The sequence below is a fragment of the Oryx dammah genome, unplaced genomic scaffold (assembly GCF_014754425.2).
Source record: "Oryx dammah isolate SB20612 unplaced genomic scaffold, SCBI_Odam_1.1 HiC_scaffold_2, whole genome shotgun sequence".
Taxonomy (NCBI): Eukaryota; Metazoa; Chordata; class Mammalia; order Artiodactyla; family Bovidae; genus Oryx; species Oryx dammah.
The window spans coordinates 91841775-91866120 of NW_024070186.1; the positions used below are offsets into that span (position 1 = coordinate 91841775).

Genomic DNA, 24346 nt, shown 5'->3' on the forward strand with positions numbered 1-24346 from the left:
GTATATTTAGGGAGAGTGAGGCATGATCATTTAGCACTCAGATTTAATTAAGTTTTTAGCATGTATGTTTAAGATCTGTTTTACTAGATAACTAGAGGTGAGAGGAAACTTATGTATGTTGTTGTCTTGTGCTGAAGTTTATGTACATTTAAAGTGTATGTAAAACTGTTGGAAATAAAATGATGGTATTGACAATATTTGATTTATTCTTTCTACAAGTCATATTGGATTTTTGCTAACTAAATCATATCTCTTCGGGTGTTTCACCTTAAAACTAAAGACATATGCGTTTCAGGTAGCTGGCTGTGATACAGTATAGACTGCCTATAATCCACCTAGCTGTTGTGTGTAGGAATCATTCATTGTTTTCATATCTGTCATGAAGGCTGCCTTACACACAAGAGAGTTAATCAGTTGCAGATACTGCTTTTTGGCTTTTGTATATATTAACTCTGTGAGCTTAAATGGCTGTAAATATTATTTACAATATGCCAGTAACATTTGGATATTCATTTTTCTGGCAGTCTTAAATTGAGTAGAGGAAAGTCTGAAACCATTGGAAAATCAGATTTTTATATATTTTACTTTTTCTAATATGCGAGACAAATGAATACATATTTCATCATCTTGGTTTGGGATTTGGGTTTAAATATTGCATCATTTTTCTTTTATGAGGTTCAGTTCAGTCGCTCAGTCGTGTCCGACTCTTTGTGACCCCATGAATCGCAGCACGCCAGGCCTCACTGTCCATCACCAACTCCCGGAGTTCACTCAGACTCATGTCCATCGAGTCAGTGATGCCATCCAGCCATCTCATCCTCTGTCATCCCCTTCTCCTCCTGCCCCCAATCCCTCCCAGCATCATAGTCTTTTCCAGTGAGTCAACTTTTCGCATGAGGTGGCCAAAGGAATTCAACTAACATCTTAAAATTGCTGTAATGGAAGAGTAGGAGAGAGAAAAAACAATGTGCAGTTTTGTCAGTTAGAACAAATGTGCAGTTTTGTCAGTGAGAACTGGTTTTAGAAATGGCAGTAAAGAGAAAAGAAGTACAAGTCATAATTGCTGCTTTGCAAAGATTGTAGTCCCTAGAATCTGTGTGTGTTCTGAAATCACTAAAGGAACAGTTTAAAGCTTTTTAAAATCAAGTGCTCAGTGGTATAGAATGATTTCAGATAGTTTAAGAATTCAGAGAGTAAGGTGATTGTTTAGTCAAGAAAGGAGGTGGCTCCTGAACTTGGAAATAGTCTTTGGATTGTTACTGGCGGGAAATGAAGGCAGAAGAGATAAGGAGATGGCCATGAGTGGGCAGAGACCCTAGTGCTGGTGAGCTAGTTAAGAATGAGGCTCAGTTCAGAATGGGTTTGATTTTTCTTATAAGGTTTGTGTCTCTTACCTCCAAATTAACATTCCCCTGTTTCTTTTTTCCATCTGACTTTTCTTGGAAATGTATCACTATTTTCTTAAGAAGAAATAAGATGTGGAGAAGCAAAAACTTAAAGCTTTACCTTCCTAAAGGGAGAGTGGTCTGAATAGAAACAGAATTAGATGTTTTCAGTTGCACGTATCTTATTTTCAAATACAAGAAGAAAGCCTGAGGAAAAAATTAGGGCTTTTAGAGTTGGACAGATAAGGATTCTTTGGTGAGTCCATCATTTGCCTTTTGACTGGACAAATTTAGCATTTTTCTTATTATGTTTATATAGGAACAGTCTATCTACTTCATGGGATTTTTTTATTAAATGAAGTCATGGATATAAACTAAGCATGGTGCCTGCTCTATAGAGTGACTGAATAAATGGTGGTTAAAATAATTACTTATAATTGAAACAAATAGTTGAAATAATTCTGTAATGATAGTTATGATAAACTAACACGAGCATTTGAAAATAACTATAGAATATTTGGGCTTCCCAGGTGGCGCTAGTTGTAAGGAACCCGCCTGCCAGTGCAGGAGACATGAGATGCAGGTTCGATCCCTGGGTTGAGAAGATCCCCTGGAGGAGGGTATGGCAGCCCACTCCAGTATTCTTGCCTGGAGAATCCCATGGGCAGAGGAGCCTGTTGGGCTACAGTCCAGGGGTCACAAAGAGTCGGGCACAACTGAAGGGACTCAAAACGCACATAGTTTACTTGGTATACTTTGGCGATTTTCTCGGTTGAATTCTTTGCAGTTCTCATTTTTCTATCCCTTTTTTCTTTTAGGAGACAAAGATGGCAGCAAGGTAACCACAGTGGTGGCAACTCCTGGGCAGGGTCCAGACAGGCCACAAGAAGTCAGCTATACAGACACTAAAGTGATTGGAAATGGGTCATTTGGTGTGGTATATCAAGCCAAACTTTGTGATTCAGGAGAGCTGGTTGCCATCAAGAAAGTATTGCAGGACAAGAGATTTAAGGTAAGACCTTCAGTAGTTCATGTGTTTTTGTTGCTGCCAATACATGTAAGTAATTACTTTCTCAAGCGTTTGCTTTTGCTTCAGATTTCATTTATTGCACAAGCGTTTGTTCAGCTCAACTGCTGTAGTGACTTTTCCATTGTGTATTATGTTGAGATAAAATTTACTGAAGATTTTTTTTGAACTGTAGCTAAGAGTGATATATGTATTTAAAATGTTGTGAAAGATAGGTTAAAATTTATTAGTTCCTTACTTTAAAATGTGACCTCTCTCTGCCTTGGGTCTCATTGGTATAGGAGACCAGAGAAACATTGCCTGTAGCATAAGTTCGTTTGATACAGTTGACTATGCTTCCTTTCTTGAAAAATTTCCTTCGAGTCTATGATACAACACTGTCGTTTTTTTCCCTCCATAACTGACATTTCTTTCCTGCTATATTCTTATATCTCCCTTCCATCTGCCCCTTGAAAGTGATACTTCCCACGGTTCATTTTTTTTTCTTACAAGATCCCCTTAGAGTGTCCTGTGTATGGATGATCAGAGGTCATCTCTTCATTACGATACAGTGGGGAGTCAGGAGACCTGGGCTCTCATTGAGCCTCTGCCATTAACAAGCCATGCAGCTCTGTTCCCTTCCCTACTCTGCCCACCTCTGCAGCATTCTACTGAGAGTCTCCTGTGTTCTAGGAACTGTGCTTAACATTAAGGGATAAAAAATTAAGAGGTTATCACTGCTCTGAAATAGCACACATTCTGGTGTCTGTATGCTGCAGAATGTTTTGAACATTCTGCTGCTACTGCTGCTGCTAAGTCGCTTCAGTCATGTCCGACTCTGTGTAAGCCCACGAGGCTCCCCCGTCCCAGGGATTCTCCAGGCAAGAACACTGGAGTGGGTTGCCATTTCCTTCTCCAACATTGAACATTCTAAAGAGGTTTAAAAAAATATATCTTAAGTTTTTGTCTTCAGTTTATTCTCTTCTGAGCACTAGTCCCATCTTGCCAAATGCCCACTCAGTCTTGGTATCTGCAGATACCGTTATTTTCCAATTGACAAGTCTTCTTATGTGACTCTGACTTAACTGTCAGTCTTAAAGGAAATTCTTTCTATTGGTTCCCATTCCTTCTTGTTCTTTCCTTCTAATGGTTTTCTCGTTCACTGTCATCCATATTCTTCCGTTCTCTCATACCTCATATCTAGTCATTACCAAACTTGGTTAATTTTGTGCTGCCTGCGGCCCCCCCCCCACGCCCACCGCCATTTCCTTTTCTCATCACTACTGTTCTAGCCAGACCTTTGTCATTATTTGGCTTTATCACTAGTAACTCTACATCTGATCTTCTTAAAATCTTGCATTCCAACTTTAGAATAATCCCATAGCTCATTTTGGTCATATTGTTTCTACTACACACACATCTTCTGGGGTCCCTCATAGTCTAGAAAATAAAGCCTGCCCAGTTTTAATTGTGCATTCAGGAGCTTCCATAGTCTTGCCTTCTTTCCAAATACTTAATTTTTACAATCCTTTTGTATCACTATATTTGAGACATACTGGTTTTTATGGTCTCTCTGATTTTATTTCATAAGAACTGGATTTTTATTATGTGTGTCTCCTGATATTCACACACTTAATGTGTTTTCAAATTAATATCCTTCCCAGGTGGTGCTAGTGGTAAAGACCCCACCTGCCAGTGCAGGAGACGTAAGAGATGAAGGTTTGATCCCTGGGTTGGGAAGATCCTCTGAAGGAGGGCATCACAGTCCACTCCAGTATTCTTGCCTAGAGAATCCCATGGACAGAGGAGCCTGACAGGCTACAGTCCACAGGGTTGCAAAAAGTTGGAGATGACTGAAGTGAATTAGCATGCGTGCACGATAACAAATACTTATCAAATCCTTAAAATATTATCAGTAATCTAAAGTTTTTACGTGAGTAGTTTGATAGTTTTCCTGTTAGTACTGTGATATTGATACTATTATTATTTAGATAAGGAAACCTACACAACAAAGAGATTATAAATTAACTTGTCCAAAGTCATACAGTTAGCAAGTGGTTAGATGGGCAGGTATTTGAATCCAAGCAGTCTGATTTCAGAGTGCTTTATTACAGTCTGTCGTTGCTGTATCGAACCAGTACATTCTGTTCAGTAGGTACTTGGGTGAGTTCCTTTTCTTGCTTTTTAAAAAAGTTTTAATCTTTTCCTTTATCATAGTTAAGTTATTCATCTGAAATACAGTTTGCTTCATCTGTTTTTGCTTGTATCCCTTCGTAGAGCTGTATCTCCATTCTTTTTGAATTTTTGAAAAAATTATATTTTCAGTCTGTGTAATGTGGTTCTAAAGGTCAGATACAACAGATGTCATTCCCTCTGTCTTATTCTCTCTCACTCCCTCTGGATAGCCAATCTCTTTATGTTGTACTTTACTTTTTCTGGGTTTCTTTTGCTCAAATGAACAGTCAGTGTATAATCATCTCTTGTTATCCACAGGGGACTGGTTCCAGGACCCGTAGTAGATACCAAAGTTTGCAGGTGCTCAAGTCCCGTGTATAAAATGGCATGGTATTTCCATATAACTAAGTCTCCCATATACTTTAAATCATTTCTAGATAGCTTATAATACCTAATACAGTGTTGATGCTATGTGAATAGTTGTAAATACAATTTAAATGCTATGTAAATAGTTGATGTGGCGTTTTGATGTTTGAAACGTTCTGGAGCTTTTCTCCCCTGCGTATTTTTGATTCCAGCTTGGTTGAATCCCTGGCTGTGGAACCTAGGGACACAGAGGGTAACTGTAATTTTCTTGATTTCTTTCTTACACAAAATATAATAGAGAGAGATACTCTTTATACTTTGCTTTTCCTGTTAACTGTAGTTCCTGAAAGTCATTGCATATCAGTTCAGAGATTTTTCTCATCCTTTTTAGAATTTTATAGTATTTCAGCGTTGATTCCAACCACTCTTCTATATATGGATATGCAATTACTTTTCAATATTTAGTAATCTCCCAGGGGGCTGGTATGAAAACCTTTGTGCATAAGTATTTTTTATTAGATGTGTATATTCATATAAACTAAGAGAACTAAATAGGACTGCTGAATCAAAACAGAAACACATGAAGTTTTATATGATATTGCTAAATTCCTTTGCACAAGAGCTTATATAGATTTATATTCTCTCCAGTAATATATGAATGCCTGTTTATTCACATTGATAACATGAATTGGTTTACTTTTTCAATTTTTGTCAATCTGATAGGTGAGAAATGGTATATCATTATAGTTTTAATTTATATTTTTTCATGTGTTCATTTTACATTTTTTATCCTATCTAGATTTTAGTTGTGATTAGAAAGCCTTTTCCTCAAGTTAAAGAGAAATTCATCCATATTTTCTTGCAGTTGTAAGATTTCCCTTTTTATGTTTAGACCCCTGATCCATTTGAAGTTTATTCCTGTGTGTGGAGTTTATTTATAACTATGTATAGTATGAGTTATTGATCTAATTTTATCCATTCTAAAGCATTAATCATTTGTCTTAATACAGTTTTTTAAATAGTCTATGTTCCAATGATTTGAGATGCTATTGTTATTATATGCTAAATTTCCACGTGTAATTTGGTCTATTTCTGGACTTTCTGTTCTGTTCTGCTGGATCATTTGCATATTCCTAAGTCAGTAACCACATTGTTCTAATTTCATTTTGTAATATGTTTCAATGTCTGGTAGGGCTAGTCTGCCCTTGTAGCTTTTCTTTTTCATGTTACTCTAGCTATGTTTGGATGTATATTTTTCACTATTAATTTTGGTATCATTTTGACTAACTCCTTGAGAAAACTTGTTTATTTTTAATTGGAATTTCATCAACTTTATAAGGAGTTAATTGCCTCTCCATGATGTTGAGTTACCTTATCCAGAAATAGGAGATAGCTTTCCATTTGTTCAAGTTTACTTTTGTAAACTTTCAGGAGTTTTGCTTATATAGGTTTTCACATTTCTTGTTAAGCTTATTCCTAAATATTTTAATTATTTTTGTAGCTATTATATAATTTTGTTTTTATTTTTATTTTTTCTCCTAAAAGTGCTGAAAAGTGGCAGGCTGTCTTACACAAAGTTCAGTTCTTTCCATTGTATCACCTTTTCTTTGTGAAACTTCAGTATTCTTTGTTCTCCTTGCTAAATGTTAGCTATTAAAAAAAAATTGATGTATTGACCATTTCCTTTGATTGTGATAAAATAGGCATTTTTCTGACAACTTAAAATTCTATTCACATTTGTAATTTTTACATCACTGCTACCAAGGATTAAATAATCATGTATTTTGCATTAAATAATGATATATTTTTAGGAGAAGTTAGAATAGGGTCTTCTCCTTGCATTGTTTTGTAAACCAGCATGCTAAACCTACTGGTGTCAGTGAGGCAGTTTGTTTTGGTGAAAAAACAAGAAGAGAAAGAATGGTTAGAGACAGGAAGAATACCAAGAGTAACTAATTACCCCTGCTCATTAGTCCTAAAAACTATATCTATATTTTCAAGTTGTTTCTGGTGCAACAAGTTTCAGTGGTGTTTTACCTACAATTTGAATGCCTTTTTCCCTCTGTACCCATCATACTAAAATTAAACTAACCTCAACTGGCCAGTTTGGAAGTGCTGGTGATAGAAAATGCTGTTGTGGTACTAACAGTAGAGTCCAGCTAGGTACCTTATGTAGGATACCTTTGGTCTTAGAACAGGAAGATTAATCAATCCCTATACTGATCATTGTTGAGGGTGGCTTTTCCAAGTTGAAAATCAGTAAGCTACATTTTAAATTAATTAGTGATCTTAGCTTCATTAACTATTAATTTCAGTTCTCCTTTGAACTAAGTCATAGGTTTCAGGTGTCCTGCTTGGTTTCACTTTTTTTGTCGCTAGGATGTGAGAGAAGTGAAGTGTCCCTTCTGTTCTGTTGTGAATGGAGAGTGATTTATGAGCCCTGCTTTTAATATATACTGTTTTGGAGAGTGAGAAGGGATAAATGTATGGGCTCAATCCTTAGGGATATGATTATTCTCTATATGATATTTTGGAGACAACATAGGGGAAATAAGGCCTTGGTCCACTATTAGTAGTTTTGTGAGCTTAAGTATATCCATTAACTTTATGAGCTTCAGTTTCATCATGTGTAAGATGGAAATATGGTTATTACAGTGGTACCCCAGTCCAGTGTTTGGTGCGTAAAGGAACTCAGTAAGTATTGTGCTTTCTTTTTACTCCAAGGTTGTGTGAATCAAATGAAACAATACATTATGAGAACATCCAGTAAATTTTAAAACTCTTTATAATTAAGTTCTACTGGTTTTAATTTTAGATCTGAATTACTACAAACTGCTATTTACTTTGGATTTCTTCCTTTTTGTTTTGCTGCTACTGCTAAGTCGCTTCAGTCGTGTCCGACTCTGTGCGACCCCATAGATGGCAGCCCACCAGGCTCCCCCGTCCCTGGGATTCTCCAGGCAAGAATACTGGAGTGGGTTGCCATTTCCTTCTCCACCTTTTTGTTTTGCTTCCTCTTTTGTTTGCTTCCTCTTTTATTTGGTAGTCTTATTCTGAGATACCTAATTATTTGTACTTATAGGTGTTTTAAGTCATTGTGGAAAATCTATTCTAGATAAAACTTATAGACAGCTTAAAATAAATATTAATCTTTAGTTACATCATATGGAACTATGTTCTTTGAGTCATAAAAACTTGTAATTATCAAGTGGAAGGTAAAAACCAAGGCTTAACCGCTGTGGAGGAAGGAGGTTAGGACAATGGCATGCTGAGTAGGAAAAGCCTTGTACTTCAGTGTAGCTCTAAGAAAATTACAGAAAAACCAACAGAGAATCATCAGTCCAAGGTTGAACCATCAGAAGAGTCCAGTGTCTCCTGGGAAAAGGGCTTCATTAAATATGTCTGCCATGCTGTGCTGAGTCATTGGCAGGGAACAGTTCATGGGAAGCTTGGCTTATCACCAAAGAAGAAAATGGTTTTGAGAGCTCAGCAGCTAGGACCCCTGGTCAATAATGTTTCCTGCAGTGGGTTATCTGAGAGGAACATTTTCATAATTAACATGCCAAACTTCCTAAGGATACAGACTGTTGTATGCTACCTTCCCAAGTCATGTAGAATGACTCGTAAAATGTTACTTTTAACTGGATTAAATTTTCAAAGACTGTACAGAGGTTAATGAATAAGGATTCTATTTGATTTTGCTTTTACAATCATATATAGTTTTATTACCTTTATTATTCCAGAGAGAAGAAATATGGTGGCATGATATTTGTGGTCCTGAATGCCTCCGTTCTGCTTCTCAGTGACTTGAATGGCTTGAGAGAAAGAGAACTAAAACTTAATAGAAGGTAGCAAGAGCAATTAGGCAAGAAAAATAAAAAGCCATCGAAATTGGAAAGGAAGAAATAAAACTGTCGCTGTTTTATATGTCATCTGTTTGCAGATGACATGATATGTAGGGAAAATCCTAAAGACTCCATTTTAAAAAATGTTAGAAAAACCAATTCAGCAAAGTTGCAAGATACATATCAGTGCACACAAATCTCTTGCATTTCTATACACTTAAAACAAACTACAGAAAGAGAAAGAAAACAACCGCATTAATGTTACACTAAAAAGAATTATCTAGGAATGCATTTGACCAAGGAGATGAAAGACCTTTATATTGAAAACTCTTAAGCCATTAATAAAAGAAATTGGTGAAGACACAAATAGATGAAAAGATACTATTGGATGAATCATGATGGATTAAGAAATTGGTGAAGACACAAATAGATGAAAAGATACTATTGGATGAATCATGATTGAATCAATATTATTAAAACGTCCATACTACCCAGAACAATCTACAGACTCACTGCAATTCCTATCAAAATTCTAATAATTCAAAGAAATTTTTCAAAGAAATAGAACAAATAGCACTAAAATTTGTATGGAATGACAAAAAATTTCAAATAGTCAAAACAAAAGAACCAAGTCAGAGACATAATGTGTCATGATTTCAAACTATATTAGAGAGCTACAGTAATTAAAGCAGTATGGTACTGACATAAAAGTGGACACATAGATCAGTGAGACAGAATAGACAGCCCAGAGATAAACTTATGCATTTATGGCCAGTTAATTTACAACAAAGGAGACAAGAATATACAGGGGGAAAAGGACAGCCTTTTCAATAAATGGTATTGGGAAAACTGGATAGCACATGCGAAAAAATAAACTCAACAACTGTCTTACACTGTACACAGAAATTAACTCTGGATGGATTAAAGATCTGAATGTAAGACCTGAAAGCATAAAACTCCTAGAAGAAAATGTAAATGGTAAATGCTTTGACATAGGTCTCGGCAATGATTTTTTAAATCTGAAACCAGATTTAAAAAAGCACCAGAAGCAAAAATAAACAAGTGGGACTACATCAAATTAAAAAGCTTCTGCACAGTAAAGAAAACCATCTACAAAATGAAAAGGCAACGCATTGAATGGGATGAAATATTTGTGAATCACATATCTGGTAAGGGGCTAATATCAAAAACCCCAACAATCTAGTTGAAAAATGGGCATAGGACCTGAACATTTTTCTGAGGAAGACATGCAGATGGCCAACAAGTCCTTGAAAAGATGCTCAACATCACAAAAATCAGGGAATGCAAATCAAAACCACAACAAAGGATTTCCCTGGTGGTCCAGTGGTTAAGAATGTTCCTTGCAGTACAAGGGATGTGAATTCAGTCCCTGGTGACCTGCATTGCACGATCCCACATGCCATGAGCAACTAAGCCTATGTGTTGCAACTACTGAGCTCATGTGCCATAACTAGGGTATCCAGGTGCTACAATGAAAGATCCTGCATGACACAACAAAGATCCCATGTGCCACATCTAAGACCTGATACAGCCAAAAAAAAAAAAAAAAAACCAAAACAAAAAACAATACAGAATGAGGTATCACCTCATACCTGTTAGAATGGCTGTTTTTCATAAGGCAAAAAGTCACAAGTGTTGGCAAAGAAGTGGAGAAAGAGAATCTTTGTGTGCTGTTTGTGGGAATGTAGATTGGTGCAGGCACTGTGGAAAACAGTATGGAAATTCCTCAAAATATTAAAAATAGATACCATACAGTAAAGTGTCTACCTGCAATGCAGGAGACCTGGGTTTGATCCCTGGGTCGGGAAGATCCCCTGGAGGAGGAAATGGCAACCCACTCCAGTATTCTTGCCTGGGAAATTCCACCGACAAAGTAGACTGGTGGGCTACAATCCATGGGGTTGCAAAGAGTTGGACACAACTGAGCAACTAACACATACGATCCATCAGTTCTACTTCGGGGTATTTATCAAAAGAAAATCGAAGTACTAACTTGAAAAGATAGATGTACCCCATGCTCATTGCAGAATTATTTGTAATAGTTAAGATATAGAAACAGCCTACGGAGAAGGCAATGGCACCCCACTCCAGTACTCTTGCCTCGAAAATCCTATGAATGAAGGAGCCTGGTAGGCTGCAGTCCATGGGGTTGCTAAGAGTCGGATACGACTGAGCGACTTCCCTTTCACTTTTCACTTTCATGCACTGGAGAAGGAAATGGCAACCGACTCCATTGTTCTTGCCTGGAGAATCCTAGAGACCGGGGAGCCTGGTGGGCTGCCGCCTATGGGGTCGCACAGAGTTGGACACGACTGAAGTGACTTAGCAGCAGCAGAAACAGTCTAAGAATTTATCAGTGGATGAATGGATAAAGAAATTGTGGAGTGAGTGAGTGTGTGTGTGTGTGTATGTGAGTGTGATGGAACATTATTCAGCTGTAAGAGAAGAAAATCGTGACATCGTGGCTACGTGGCTAGACCTTGAACGCATTATGCTAAGTGAAATAAGTCAGGCAGAAAAACACAAATGCCACAGGCTCTCTCTTAATGTATGAAATCCTACCCTCAGCAACAACAAAGAACAAACCTGTAAATACAGAAAACAGATTGATGGTTGCCAGAGGCAGGAGGTGGGAGAAATAGGGGAAGGGGGTGAAAAAGTGAAACAAAAACCTCAATATGAGTCACAGTACGCTTCTAAATTTTCTTACTTTTTAAAAAGTTTTTATTATCTTTAGTTATATTTTTATATTATAATAATTTTTATATTATTATGTTTATACCTTTTAAATTCCTGTATGTCTGTGGTAAGTTCCACATAAGTGTTTAGCATTAGGAGTTAGGTTTGCTTTTTTGACTAGTTTCTCTAAAGCCTTTGCAGTTTTTGTGGATGGTCAGCTGCTTGATTGTTTTTATATGAGAGCTTCATTGAGATATAATGTCTATAACATGAATTTCACCCTTTTATTACAGTATACAACCCATTGGTTTTAATATAATCACAGAGTTGTGTAGCAGTCACTACTAATTCTAGGATATTTTCATCACCTCAGAAAGAAACTCTTTTAAATAGTGCTCTATTAAATTCTTATTAACAGTCTCTTCCCATCCTCCTCTTCACTTACACCCTGGCAATCACTAATTTGCTTTCTATCTTCATGGATTTGCCCATCTGGACATTTCATATAAATGGAATAATAATATATGACCTTTTTGTTTCTGTCTTGTTTCACTTGGAAAAAACATTCAAAGTTCATCCATGTTTATCATGTCTCAGTATTTCGGTCCTTTTTGTGGCTGAGTAATGCTACGTTTTGTGGATATGCTGCATCTTGTTAATCAGGTCACTAGTTGATGAACATTTGAGTTGTCATTGCATTTTGGCTATAATGAATGATGCTGCTTGGAACATTATTTGCATACAAGTTTTGTGGGTGCTTTTTCCCCCTCTTGGGTATATACTTAGAAGTGTTGTGGGTCCTATGGGGACTCTGTGATTAACATTTTGAGAAAGTGCTAACTTGTTTTCCAGAGCCACTATACCATTTTACAGTCTGTGAGCACTGGATAAACACTGCAGTTTCTCCACATTCTTGCCAGTACTTGTTATTATCTGAGTTTTGATGGTATCTGTCTGCCAGTGAACTGTTTCACATTTCCTGATGGCTAATGAGGTTGAACATCGTTTCATCTTTTCTTTTATTGACCTTTAGTGTGTATTCTTTGAAGAAATTTCTATTGAATTTCTTCGCCCACTAAAACTTTAAAATTTTCCTTTTTTAACAGGTAACTGTTTGAAGAAGTTTTAGTTCTACAGAGCAATGAATGAAAAGTACATTGTTTTTATATACACTCTTCTTCTCATCAGTCCCCCCTGCTGTTAATGTAGCACATTTGGATGAATGTAGATTTGTTAAAATTGAAGCAGTATTGGTGTGTTACTAGGAAAGTCCTAGTAATAGTCCTAAACTAGTAATAGTTTTCATTATTGTTCATTTGTGTTGTATAATCTGTGGGCTTTGGCAACTGTATAATGACATGTTTCCATCATTACAGTGTCACGTGGCATAGTTTCAGTGTCCTAAAAATTCCCTGAGCTCCACCTATTCATCTCTCCCTCCTTCACCCCAACCCTTGCAACCATTGATTAAAAAAAAAAAAGTTTCCACAGTTTTGTCTATTCTAGAATGTCATATGCTTGGAATCATACACTGCAGCCTTTTCAGATTGACTTTTTCACTTAGCAATCTGCACTTAATGTACTTGCTTAGCTTTTCTTGGCATGGTAGCTCATTTCTTTTTCTCTCAGAACAAATACCTCTGTATGCATATACTACGTTTTGTCCTTTTATTTGCTTATTGAAGGACATCTTGGTTGCTTCCAGGTTCTTGCAGTTATAAATAAAGTTTCTTCTAGACATTCCTGTACAGGTTTTTGTGTGAATATAAGTTTTCAGTTGATTTGGGTAAATATTAGGTAGCACAATTGCTAGATTGTTTCTAGATTGTATGGTAAGAGTATGGTTCGATTTTGCAGGAAACTGCCCAACTATATTCTGACTTGGTAGTGCAAAATAATTTTATATTCTCATTAGCATTGATGAGAATTCCTGTTGCTCTGCATCCTCACCAGCCTTTGGTGGTGTCAGTGTTTGGGGGTTTGGCCATTTTGAGAGGAGTGCAGTGGAATTGAAAGTGTTAATCGCTCAGCCTTTCAGATTATTTGAGACCCCATGGGGTGTACCAGGCTCCTCTGTCCATGGAATTCTCCAGCAAGAATACTGGAATGGATTATCATTCTGTTCTCCAGGGGATCTTCCTGACCCAGGGATCAAACCCAGGTCTCCTGTATTGCAGGCAGATTCTTTACCATCTGAACAGTTGTTGTTCAGTCACTTAGTTGTGTCTGACCTTTAGCAACCCCATGGACTGAAGCAAGCCAAGCTTCCCTGTCCTTCACCATCTCCCGGAGGTTGCTCAAATTCATGTCCATTGAGTTGGTGATGCCATCCAACCATCTCATCCTCTGTCATCCCCTTTTCCTCCTGCCTTCAATCTTTCTCAGCATCAGGGTCTTTTCTACTGAGTTGGCTCTTCTCATCAGGTGGCCAAAGTGTTGGAGCTTCAGCTTGATCATCAGTCTTTCCAATGAATATTCAGGGTTGATTTCCTTTATGATTGACTGGTTGGATCTCCTTGCTATCCAAGGAGCTCTCAAGAGTCTTCTCCAACACCACGGTTCAAGAGCATCAGTTTTTCAGTGCTCAGCTTTCTTTATGCCAACTCTCACATCCGTATATGACTGTTGTAAAACTATAGCTTTGACTGTATGAATCTTTGTCGGCAAAGTAATTCTGACTGAACAGTGAGACATTAATGTCTAATATGAGCAGTAATATCTCACTGTTGTTTAAATTTGCAGTTCCCTGATGAAATACCATGTTGAGCATCTGTTAATATGCCCATATCAGTATATCTTCTTTGGTGTGGTATCTTTTCAAGTCTTTTGCCCATTTCAAATGGTTGAGTGTTTTTTTGCAGTTGAGTTTTAAGGGTTCTTTGTATATTTTGGATAAAAATTCTTTATCAGATAAGTGTTTTACAGAGATTTTCTCCCAGTCTGTGACTTGTGTTTTCATTAGTGTCTTAGAGCAGAAATTTTTAATTTTCATGAATAGTCCAATTTATAACTTTTTTCTTTCATGGATTGTGCTTTTGCTGTTGGATCTAAAAAACTAAGGACGCTGTCAAATCCAAGGACACCTAAATTTTCTTTCATGTTATCTTGTATTGTTTATAGTTTTTTCTCCTACATTTAAGTCTGTGATCCATTTGAGTTAATTTTTGAAAAAGATGTAAGATCTGTATCTAGATTAATTTCTTTGTTTTTCAGTTGTTGCAGCACTATTTGTTGAAAAGACTATACTTTCTCCTTTGAAATGCCTTTCTTCCTTTGACAAAGTTCGGTTGATTATATGTGGTGGCTATTTCTGGGCTCACTGTTCTCTTCCAGTGATCCGTTTGTTTCTTTCTCTAATATCGTGTTGTCTGTGTTTTGTTTTGTTTTTGGCAGCACTGTTTTTTTTTTTTTTAATATAAATTTAATTATTTTAATTGGAGGTTAATTACTTTACAATATTGTACTGGTTTTGCCATACATCAACATGAATCCGCTATGGGTATACATGTGTTCCCCATCTTGAACCCCCTTCCCACCTCCCTCCCTGTACCATCCTTCTGGGTCATCCCAGTGCACCAGCCCCGGGCATCCTGTATCATGCATCGAACCTGGACTGGCGATTCATTTCATATATGATATTATACATGTTTCAATGCCACTCTCCCAAATCATCCCACCCTCGCCCTCTCCCACAGAATCCAAAAGACTGTTCTATACATCTGTGTCTCTTTGGTGTCTCGCATACAGGGTTATCGTTACCATGTTTCTAAATTCCATATATATGTGTTAGTATACTGTATTGCTGTTTTTCTTTCTGGCTTACTTCACTCTGTATAATAGGCTCCAGTTTCATCCACCTCATTAGAACTGATTCAGATGTATTCTTTTTAATGGCTGAGTAATACTCCATTGTGTATATGGACCACAGCCTTCTTATCCATTCGTCTGCTGATGGACATCTAGGTTGCTTCCATGTCCTGGCTATTATAAACAGTGTTGTGATGAACATTAGGGTACATGTGTCTCTTTCAATTCTGGTTTCCTCATGTTGATGTATGACAAAACCAATGCCCAGCAGTGGGATTGCTGGGTCATATGGCAGTTCTATTTCCAGTTTTTTAAGGAATCTCCACACTGTTCTCCATAGTGGCTGTACTAGTTTGCATTCCCACCAACAGTGTAAGAGGGTTCCCTTTTCTCCACACTCTCTCCAGCATTTATTGCTTGTAGACTTTTGGATCGCAGCCATTCTGACTGGTGTGAAATGGTACCTCATTGTGGTTTTGATTTGCATTTCTCTGATAATGAGTGATGTTGAGCATCTTTCCATGTGTTTGTTAGCCATCTGTATGTCTTCTTTGGAGAAATGTCAGTTTAGGTCTTTGGCCCATTTTTTGATTGGGTCATTTATTTTTGTGGAATTGAGCTGCAGGAGTTGCTTGTATATTTTTGAGATTAGTCCTTTGTCAGTTGCTTCATTTGCCATTATTTTCTCCCATTCTGAAAGCTGTCTTTTCACCTTGCTTATAGTTTCCTTTGTTGTGCAAAAGCTTTTTTTATTAGGTCCCATTTGTTTATTTTTGCTTTTATTTCCAATATTCTGGGAGATGGGCCATAGAGGATCCTGCTGTGATTTATGTCAGAGAGTGTTTTGCCTATTCTCCTCTAGGAGTTTTATAGTTTCTGGTCTTTATGTTTAGATCTTTAATCCATTTTGAGTTTTATTTTTGTGTATGGTGTTATAAAGTGTTCTAGTTTCATTCTTTTACAAGTGGTTGACCAGTTTTCCCAGCACCACTTGTTAACATTGTCTATTTTTACTCTAGCTTTACAATATGTCTTGAAATCAGTTGGTATCAGTCTTTTGACTGTTCTTCAATATTGTGTTGACTAATCCATATCCACAAAATAACTTGCTGGTATTTTGATTGGAACTGCTTTAAATTTATATTTTATGTTGAAAAACTGGCATCTTGACAGTATGTATTGTCCATGTATTAATGCATAAAATAGTTTCCATTTATTTAGATCTTTGATTTCTTTCTTCAGAATTTTATAGTTGTCATCCTGTAAATCTTGTATATAGTTAATTTGCTTTGTACCTAAGTATTTCTATTTTTTCTTTTTTGTGTGCTAATGTAAACTGTATTGTGTTTTTTAGTTTCAAATATAAATTGTTCATTGCTGGTATGTAAAAAGGCAGTTGACTTTTGTACCTTAATGTTATATCCTGCAATCTTGCTATAGTTGTTGTTTTTCGTTTTTGATGACTTGGGATTTTTTTGTGTGAACAATCATGTCATCTGTGAACAAAGATAGTTTTACTTCTCTTTTCCCAGTCTGTATACACTTTATTTTTCAGGGGGGTTGTTTTGATGCATATGAAGTGTTGAATAGGAGTGGTGAGAATCTAGTTTTTCTTGGCTTGTTTTTGATATCAGCAGCAAACAATTTCTCCTCATGAAGTACATAGTTAGCTGTAGAATTTTTTGTAGATGTTCTTAATCAAGATGAAGATGTTCCCCTCTATTCCTAGTTTGCCAAGAGGTTTTTTTTTTTAAAAATCATGAATAGATGTTGAATTTTGTCAAATACATTTTCTACCTCTATAGATATGATCAGATAATTCTGTAGCCAGTTGATGAGATGAATTGTATTAATTAATTTTAAATGTTGAACCAGCTTTTCATACCTAGGATAAATCCCACATGGTCTTGGTGTATATTATTTTTATACATTGCTGGAATTAGTTTGCTGAGATATTGGTTTGTAGTTTTCATTGTAATACATCTGTCTTAGGTATTAGGATAATGCTGGTTTCATAGAATGAAGTGAACTATATTCCCTTTGCTTTTGTCTTCTAGAGAACTGATACAATTTCTTTCTTAAGTGATTGGTGAAATTCACCAGTGAACCCATCTAAGTGTGGTGTTTCCTATTTTGGAAGATGATTAATTGTATGTCAAGTTGTTTAACAGATACAGGCCTGTTCAGTTTATTTAGTTCTCCTTGTGTGTGCTCTGGTATATTGTATTTTTCAAGAAATTGGTCCATTTATCTAGGTTATTAAATTTGTAAGTATGGGGTTTATCATAATATCCATTTATTTTTTCTGTTAATATCCATGAGATCTGTGGTGATAGGATCTTTTTGCTTTTGATGGTAGTAATTTCTATCTACTCTCTCCTTTTTTCAGCTAACCTGGCTAGACGCTTATCAGTTTTATTGATCTTTCGAAGAACTATCTTTTGAGTTTTCTGATTTTTCTCTATTGATTTTCTTTTTTCAGTTTGGTCTCTGCTTTAGATTTTTTCCCCTGCTTGCTTTGAATTTAATGTGTTCTTTCTCTGGTTTTCTAAGTTGCAGGCTAAAGATTGATTTTGAATTTTCTTATTTAATATATGCAGTCACTGCTGTAAATTTCCCACTAGACACTGGCTTCACAGCATCCACAAATTTTGATTTAGCTCAAAATACTTTTTGTTTTTTTCTTGAGACTTCTTTGACCAGTATGTTATTTAAAAGTATGTTGTTTATGCTCCAAATATTTTGCATTTTTTTCTGTTACTGATTTCTAGTCTAATTTCACTATGGTTTGAGAGCATATTTTCTGTAATATCTGTTCTTTTTAATTTGCTAAGATGGCCCAGAATTAGGTCTATCTTGATGAATGTTCTATATGAGCTTGAGGAAAATATGTATTCAGCTGCTGTTGGATGAAATTTTATGTAAATATGTTAGTTAGATCCAGTTGATTAATAGTATTCAGTTCAGTTATGTCCTTACTGTTTTTTTGCTCCAGATATCAGTTAAGTTATCTGGATATTAGTTACTGTAACTTTCAGTAACTGATAGCTAATGAAAGGGTGTCGAAATCTCTAAGTAGTAAATCTGGCTCCTCCTTGTGATTCTGTTAGTTTTTGCCTCAAAAAATTTTGATACTCTGTTGTTAGGTGCATACCCATTAAGAGTTGTCCTTTTTCATTATGTAATGCCAGTCTTTATCCGTCATAATTATTCTTGCTGTGTAGTCTTCTTTGTCCACAATTAATGTAACTACTTCAGCTTTCTTTTGATTAGTCTTGGTGTGGTATGTTGTTCTCTATCCTTTTACTTTTCTTTATTTTATTAAAAAAAAAGTAACATTATACTTCTGTACTTAACTATTTTTGTTTTTGCTCTTTTTTCTCCCTTCCCAGTTTTATTGAGTATAAATTGACAAAATTGTATATATTTGAAGTGGTCAATGTGTTATAATCAATTATATGTATAAATCGTGAAATGATTGCCCTAATAAGTTATTAACATATTCATCACCTCACATAATTACCTTTTTAATATGGGCATGGTAAGAACACTTGAGATCTACTCTGTTAGCAAATTCCAAGTATACAGTACGGTACTGTTAATAACCGTGGTATACATCAGATCCCCAAAACTATGTCGTCTCATGACTAAACGTAAGTACCTTTGATCAGTGTCTTTTCATTTCTCCCACACCCCAACCCATTGTAACCATCATTCTACTCTCTTTGATTTGAGTTTAATTTTGATTTCACATACAAGTTAGCTTATGCTTTAATTTTCTTTGACACTTAGAAGTTTTAAAGTTTGATATAGTCACTTTTTGCTTTAGTCACTTGAGCTTTTTGATGTCATCAATAAAAAGAAATTCTGTTACCTGCCACAGCATGAATGAGCTTCAAAAAATATTATGCTGAGTGAAATAAGCTAGTCACTAAATGTCAAGTATATTGCCAATGCTGACGCCATGAAGTGTTTCTCCTGTGTTTTCTTCTAGGATATTTGTAGTTTTAGGTCTTATGTTTAGGGCTTTGATCCATTTTGAGTTAAATTTTTGTGTGTGGTGTACGGTAAGGATCCATCTTGAGATATTGTTGTATGTGTGTGAGGGTGGCTGCCTGTGAACATCCTATTTTCCCAACACCTTTTGCTTCAGAAAGCATTCTTTTCCCATTGTGTAGTCCTGTCACTCTTGTTTAAAGTATACAGAAGGGCTTATTTCTAATTTCTCTATTCTGTATTTATACTAGATTTACTGTCTTGATTACTCTTGCTTTGTAGCTTGTTTTCGAATCAGAAAGTGTGAGATTTTGTTCTCCTTTTTCAAGATAGTTTTGGATCTTTGGGTTATTTTGGGACTACCTATAGATTTTGGGATTTTTCTTTTCTGTTACTGCAAAAAATGCCATATTGGGATTTTGATAGGTATTTGGGTTGAACCTGTAGATGAAGATGATTTTTGGGTGGAAACAACACTCAGTTGAGGATGTATCTGATGGTGAAAGTAAAGTCTGTTGCTGTAAAGAACATAGGAACCTAGAATGTTAGGTCCATGAATCAAGGTAAATTGGACTTGGTCAAGCAGGAGATGACAAGAGTGAACATCACCATCTTAGGAATTAGTGAACTTGCAAAATTCAGACTTAAATTAAAGAAAATAGGGAAAACCACTACTCCATTCAGGTATGACCTAAATAAAATCCCTTACGATTGTACAGTGGAAGTGACAAATAGATTCAAGGGTAGATCTGATAGAGTGCGTGAAGAACTGTGGACAGAGGTTCCTAGCATTGTACAAGAGGCGGTGATCAAACCATTCCCAAGAAATGCAAAAAGGCAAAATGGTTGTCTGAAGAGGCCTTACAAAAGCTGAGAAGAGAAGTGAAAGGCAAAGGAGAAAAGGAACGATATATCCATCTGACTGCAGAGTTCCAAAGAATAGCAAGGAGAGATAAGAAAGCCTTTCTCAGTGATCAATGCAAAGAAATAGAGGAAAACAATAGAATGGGAAAGACTAGAGATCTTTTCAAGAAAATTAGAGATACTCAGGGAATATTTCATGCAAAGATGGGCTCAATAAAGGACAGAAATGGTATGGACCTAACAGAAGCAAAAGATACAAGGATACAAGATGGCAAGGATACACAGAAGAACTATGCAGGCAAAACCAATACAGTATTGTAAAGTAAAAAAATAAATTAACTCCCCCCCGCCCCCCCAAAAAAGAAGAACTATGCAAAAAAGATCTTCATGACCCAGATAACCACGATGGTGTGATCACTAACCTAGAGCCAGACATCCTGGAGTGGGAAGTCAAGTGGGCCTTAGGAAGAATCACTGTGAACAAAGCTAGTGGAGGTGATGGAATTCCAGTTGAGCTATTTCAAATCCTGAAAGATGATACTGTGGAAGTGCTGCACTCAATATGCCAGCAAATTTGGAAAACTCAGCAGTGGCCACAGGATTGGAAACAGTCACTTTTCATTCCAATCCCAAAGAAAGGGAGTGCCAAAGAATGTTCAAACTACCGCACAGTTGCACTCATCTCACACCCTAGCAAGGTAATGCTGAAAATTCTCCAAGCCAGACTTCAACAGTACATGAATCGAGAACTTCCAGATGTTCAAGCTAGATTTAGAAAAGGCAGAGGAACCAGAGATCAAATTGCCAACATCCGTTGGATCATCAAAAAAGCAAGGGAATTCCAAAAAAGCATCTACTTCTATTTCATTGACTATGCTAAACATTTTGTGTGTCACAACAAACTGTGGAAAATTCTGAAAGAGATGGGAATACCAGACCACCTTTCCTGCCTCCTAAGAAATCTGTATGCAGGTCAAGAAGCAACAGTTAGAACTGGACATGGAACAACAGATTGGTTCCAAATTGGGAAAGGAATACGTCAAGGCTGTGAATTGTCACCTTTTTTATTTAACTTCTATGCAGAGTACATCATGCGAAATGCCAGGATGGATGAAGCACAAGCTGGAATCAAGACTGCTGGGAGAAATATCAATAACCTCAGATATGCAGATGACACCACTCTTATGCTGCTGCTGCTGCTGCTAAGTCACTTCAGTCGTGTCCGATTCTGTGCGACTCCATAGACGGCAGCCCACCAGGCTCCCCCATCCCTTGGATTCTCCAGACAAGAACACTGGAGTGGGTTGCCATTTCCTTCTCCAGTGCATGAAAGTGGAAAGTGAAAGTGAAGTCACTCAGTCTTGTCTGACTTCTAGTGACCCCATGGACTGCAGCCTACCAGGCTCCTCCGTCCATGGGATTTTCCAGGCAAGAGTACTGGAGTGGGTTGCCATTGCCTTCTCCACTCTTACGGCAGAAAGCAAAGAAGAACTAAAGAGCCTCTTGATGAAAGTGAAGGAGGAGAGTGAAAAAGTTGACTTAAAACTCAACATTCAGAAAACTAAGATCATGGCATCTGGTCCCATCAGTTCATGGCAAACAGATGGGGACACAGTGGTAACAGTGGGCTCCATAATCACTGCAGATGGTGACTGCAGCCAGGAGATGAAAAGACGCTTGCTTCTTGGAAGAGAAGTTATGACCAACCTAGACAGCATATTAAAAGCAGAGACATTACCAACAGTGGGCCCTTTAGTGAAAGCTATGGTTTTTCCAGTAGTCGTGTATGGATGTGAGAGTTGGACTGTAAAGAAGGCTGAGCACCAACAAATTGATGCTTTTGAATTGTGGTGTTGGAGAATACTCTTGAGAGTCCCTTGGACTGCAAGGAGATCAAATCAATCAATCCTAAAGGAAGTCAGTCCTGAATATTCATTGGAAGGACTGATGCTGAAGCTGAAACTTCAATACTTCGGCCACCTGACACAATGAACTGACTCATTGGAAAAGACTCTGATACTGGGAAAGACTGAAGGTGGGAGGAGAAGGGGACGACAGAGGATGAGATGGTTGGATGGCATCACTGACTGGATGGACATGAGTTTGAGCAAGCTCCAGGAGCTGGTGATGGACAGGGAGCCTGGCGTGCTGCAATCCATGGGTCGCAAAGTGTTGACTACGACTGAGCAACTGAACTGAAACTAAAATGGACGAGAATGGGTGCATTTAATTAAGATGACCATTATATCTACTACTGTGGGCAGGAATCTCTTAGAAGAAAAGGAGTAGCCCTAATAGTCAACAAAAGAGCCCGAAATGCAGTTCTTGGGTGTGATTCTCAAAAACAACAGAATAATCTCGGTTCCTTTCCAAGGCAAACCATTCAGGATCACAGTAATCCAAATCTGTGCTCCAAGCACTAATACCAAAAATGACACAGACGTACAAGACCTTCTGAATCATTTTGCTATACACCTGAAACTATCACAACATTGTTAATTAAGTGTATTCCAATATAAAATAAAAAGTTTTAAAATTTTGGTGATGGTATATAATCCTTTCAGTGAGTTTTAGAGTTTTGCTAGCATTTTATTGACAGTTTTTGCATCAGTATCTGTCAGTGATGTTGGTCTGAACTTTTCTTGATGTTTCCATCCCTGCTGTTTTAAAGGAATTAATGAGTTAGTTTATTTTTGGCTGTCGTGGTCTCTGTTGCTGCATGGGCTTTTCTGTAGTCGTGGCGAGCAGGGGCTCCTCTCTCGTTGCAGTGGGTGGGCTTCTCATTACAGTGACTTCTCTTGTGGAGCATGCGCTCTAGGATCTATGCGCTTCAGTAGTTGCAGCACGTGGGCTCACTGGTTGTGGCTCCCCGGCTTCAGAGCACAGGTTCAGTGGTTGTGGTGCATGGACTTAGTTGCTCTGTGGCATATGGGATCTTCCCAGATCAGTGATCAAACTCGTGTCTCCTGTGTTGGCAGGTAGATTCATTACCACTGAGCCCCCAGGGAAGCCCTCCATCTCTACTTTTAATGTATCTGTGTCTTTTTAAATTTGTGAATTTTAAATGGATTTCTTTCTGATTAATATAGAATTGGGGCTTTTAAAAACTTTTTTATGTTTTAAATTTGTGGTATAATTGATATAGCTAGTTGTGCAATTTAAATGTTTTTCTGTTTTTGCTTTTTTTCAATCCACTTTACAGTCTCTGTCTTTCATGTGGTACATTTATGGCACTGTTGTAAAGAGATTATTAATATAGTTGAATCATATTTTTGCTATATTTGTTACTGTTTCTATTCATTGAAGTTAGTTCTTTGTTTATTCCTTTTGTCTTTTTTTTCTTACTCTGTTTTTAACTGAGCATTTTATACAATTCTTTCTCGCCTCAGCATATTTTTTATACTTTTAAACCTTTTTTCGTGGTTATACTTGAGTCTACAGTTGTACATGTTACACCTTTTGACGTCCATTTTCAATTAACACCATATTGCTGCACTGATAGTGAAAGTACCTGATGGCACAGTATTCCTAATTCCTCCTTTCCATTCCTTATGACATTGCTGTCATTAATATCACTTGTTTATAAGATCACTGAATGCATTGTTACTATTATTTGTTTAAACAAATGGTTACTTGTTAGATCAACTAACAGGTGAAAAGATTGACTTTTTCTAATGCTCTTTCTTTTTGCAGACCCGATCTTACCTGTGTCATTTTTCTTTCTGATGAATTTTGTATTTTAACCTTTCCTGGATGACACGTCTACTGTTGACACATTCTGTCAATTTTTTTTTTTTTTTGAGAAAAATCTTTATTTCTCCTTTTTAAAGAATAATTTTCCTGGGTACAGAGCAAAATTATTCTTGTGGGTTTTTTTTCTTTCTTTCAACACTTTAAATATTTTACTTTACTCTTGTTTGCATGACTTTTGAAGAGAAGTTCAGTGTGATTTTTATCTTTGCTTGTCAATAGGTGAGGTTTTCTTTCCCCTCCTCTGGCTTCTTTCAAGATTTCCCCTTTGTCTTTGATCTGTTGCATTTTAAATATGATAAACCTTGGTGTAGATTTTTTGGTATTTGTCCTCTTTCTGCATCTGTGGTCTAGTTTCTGACATTAATTTTTGAGAAAGTCTCAATTTATCCCTTCAAATACTTTTTTCATTTGTTTTTCCTCCCTGTGTTATTTCTGTTATGCATATGCTA

At 36.8% G+C, this 24346-nt stretch overlaps 1 protein-coding gene across 6 annotated transcripts in view; it reads left to right on the forward strand.

The window, feature by feature from the left end:
- GSK3B (glycogen synthase kinase 3 beta) overlaps positions 1–24346 on the forward strand; it is a 212386-nt gene that overhangs the window by 70331 nt on the left and 117709 nt on the right. For all 6 annotated transcript variants that reach the window (XM_040251047.1, XM_040251038.1, XM_040251086.1 and 3 more), the window contains exon 2: positions 2204–2397. In XM_040251047.1, the coding sequence (XP_040106981.1) occupies positions 2204–2397 (194 nt within the window). The remainder of the gene's footprint in view (positions 1–2203; positions 2398–24346) is intronic.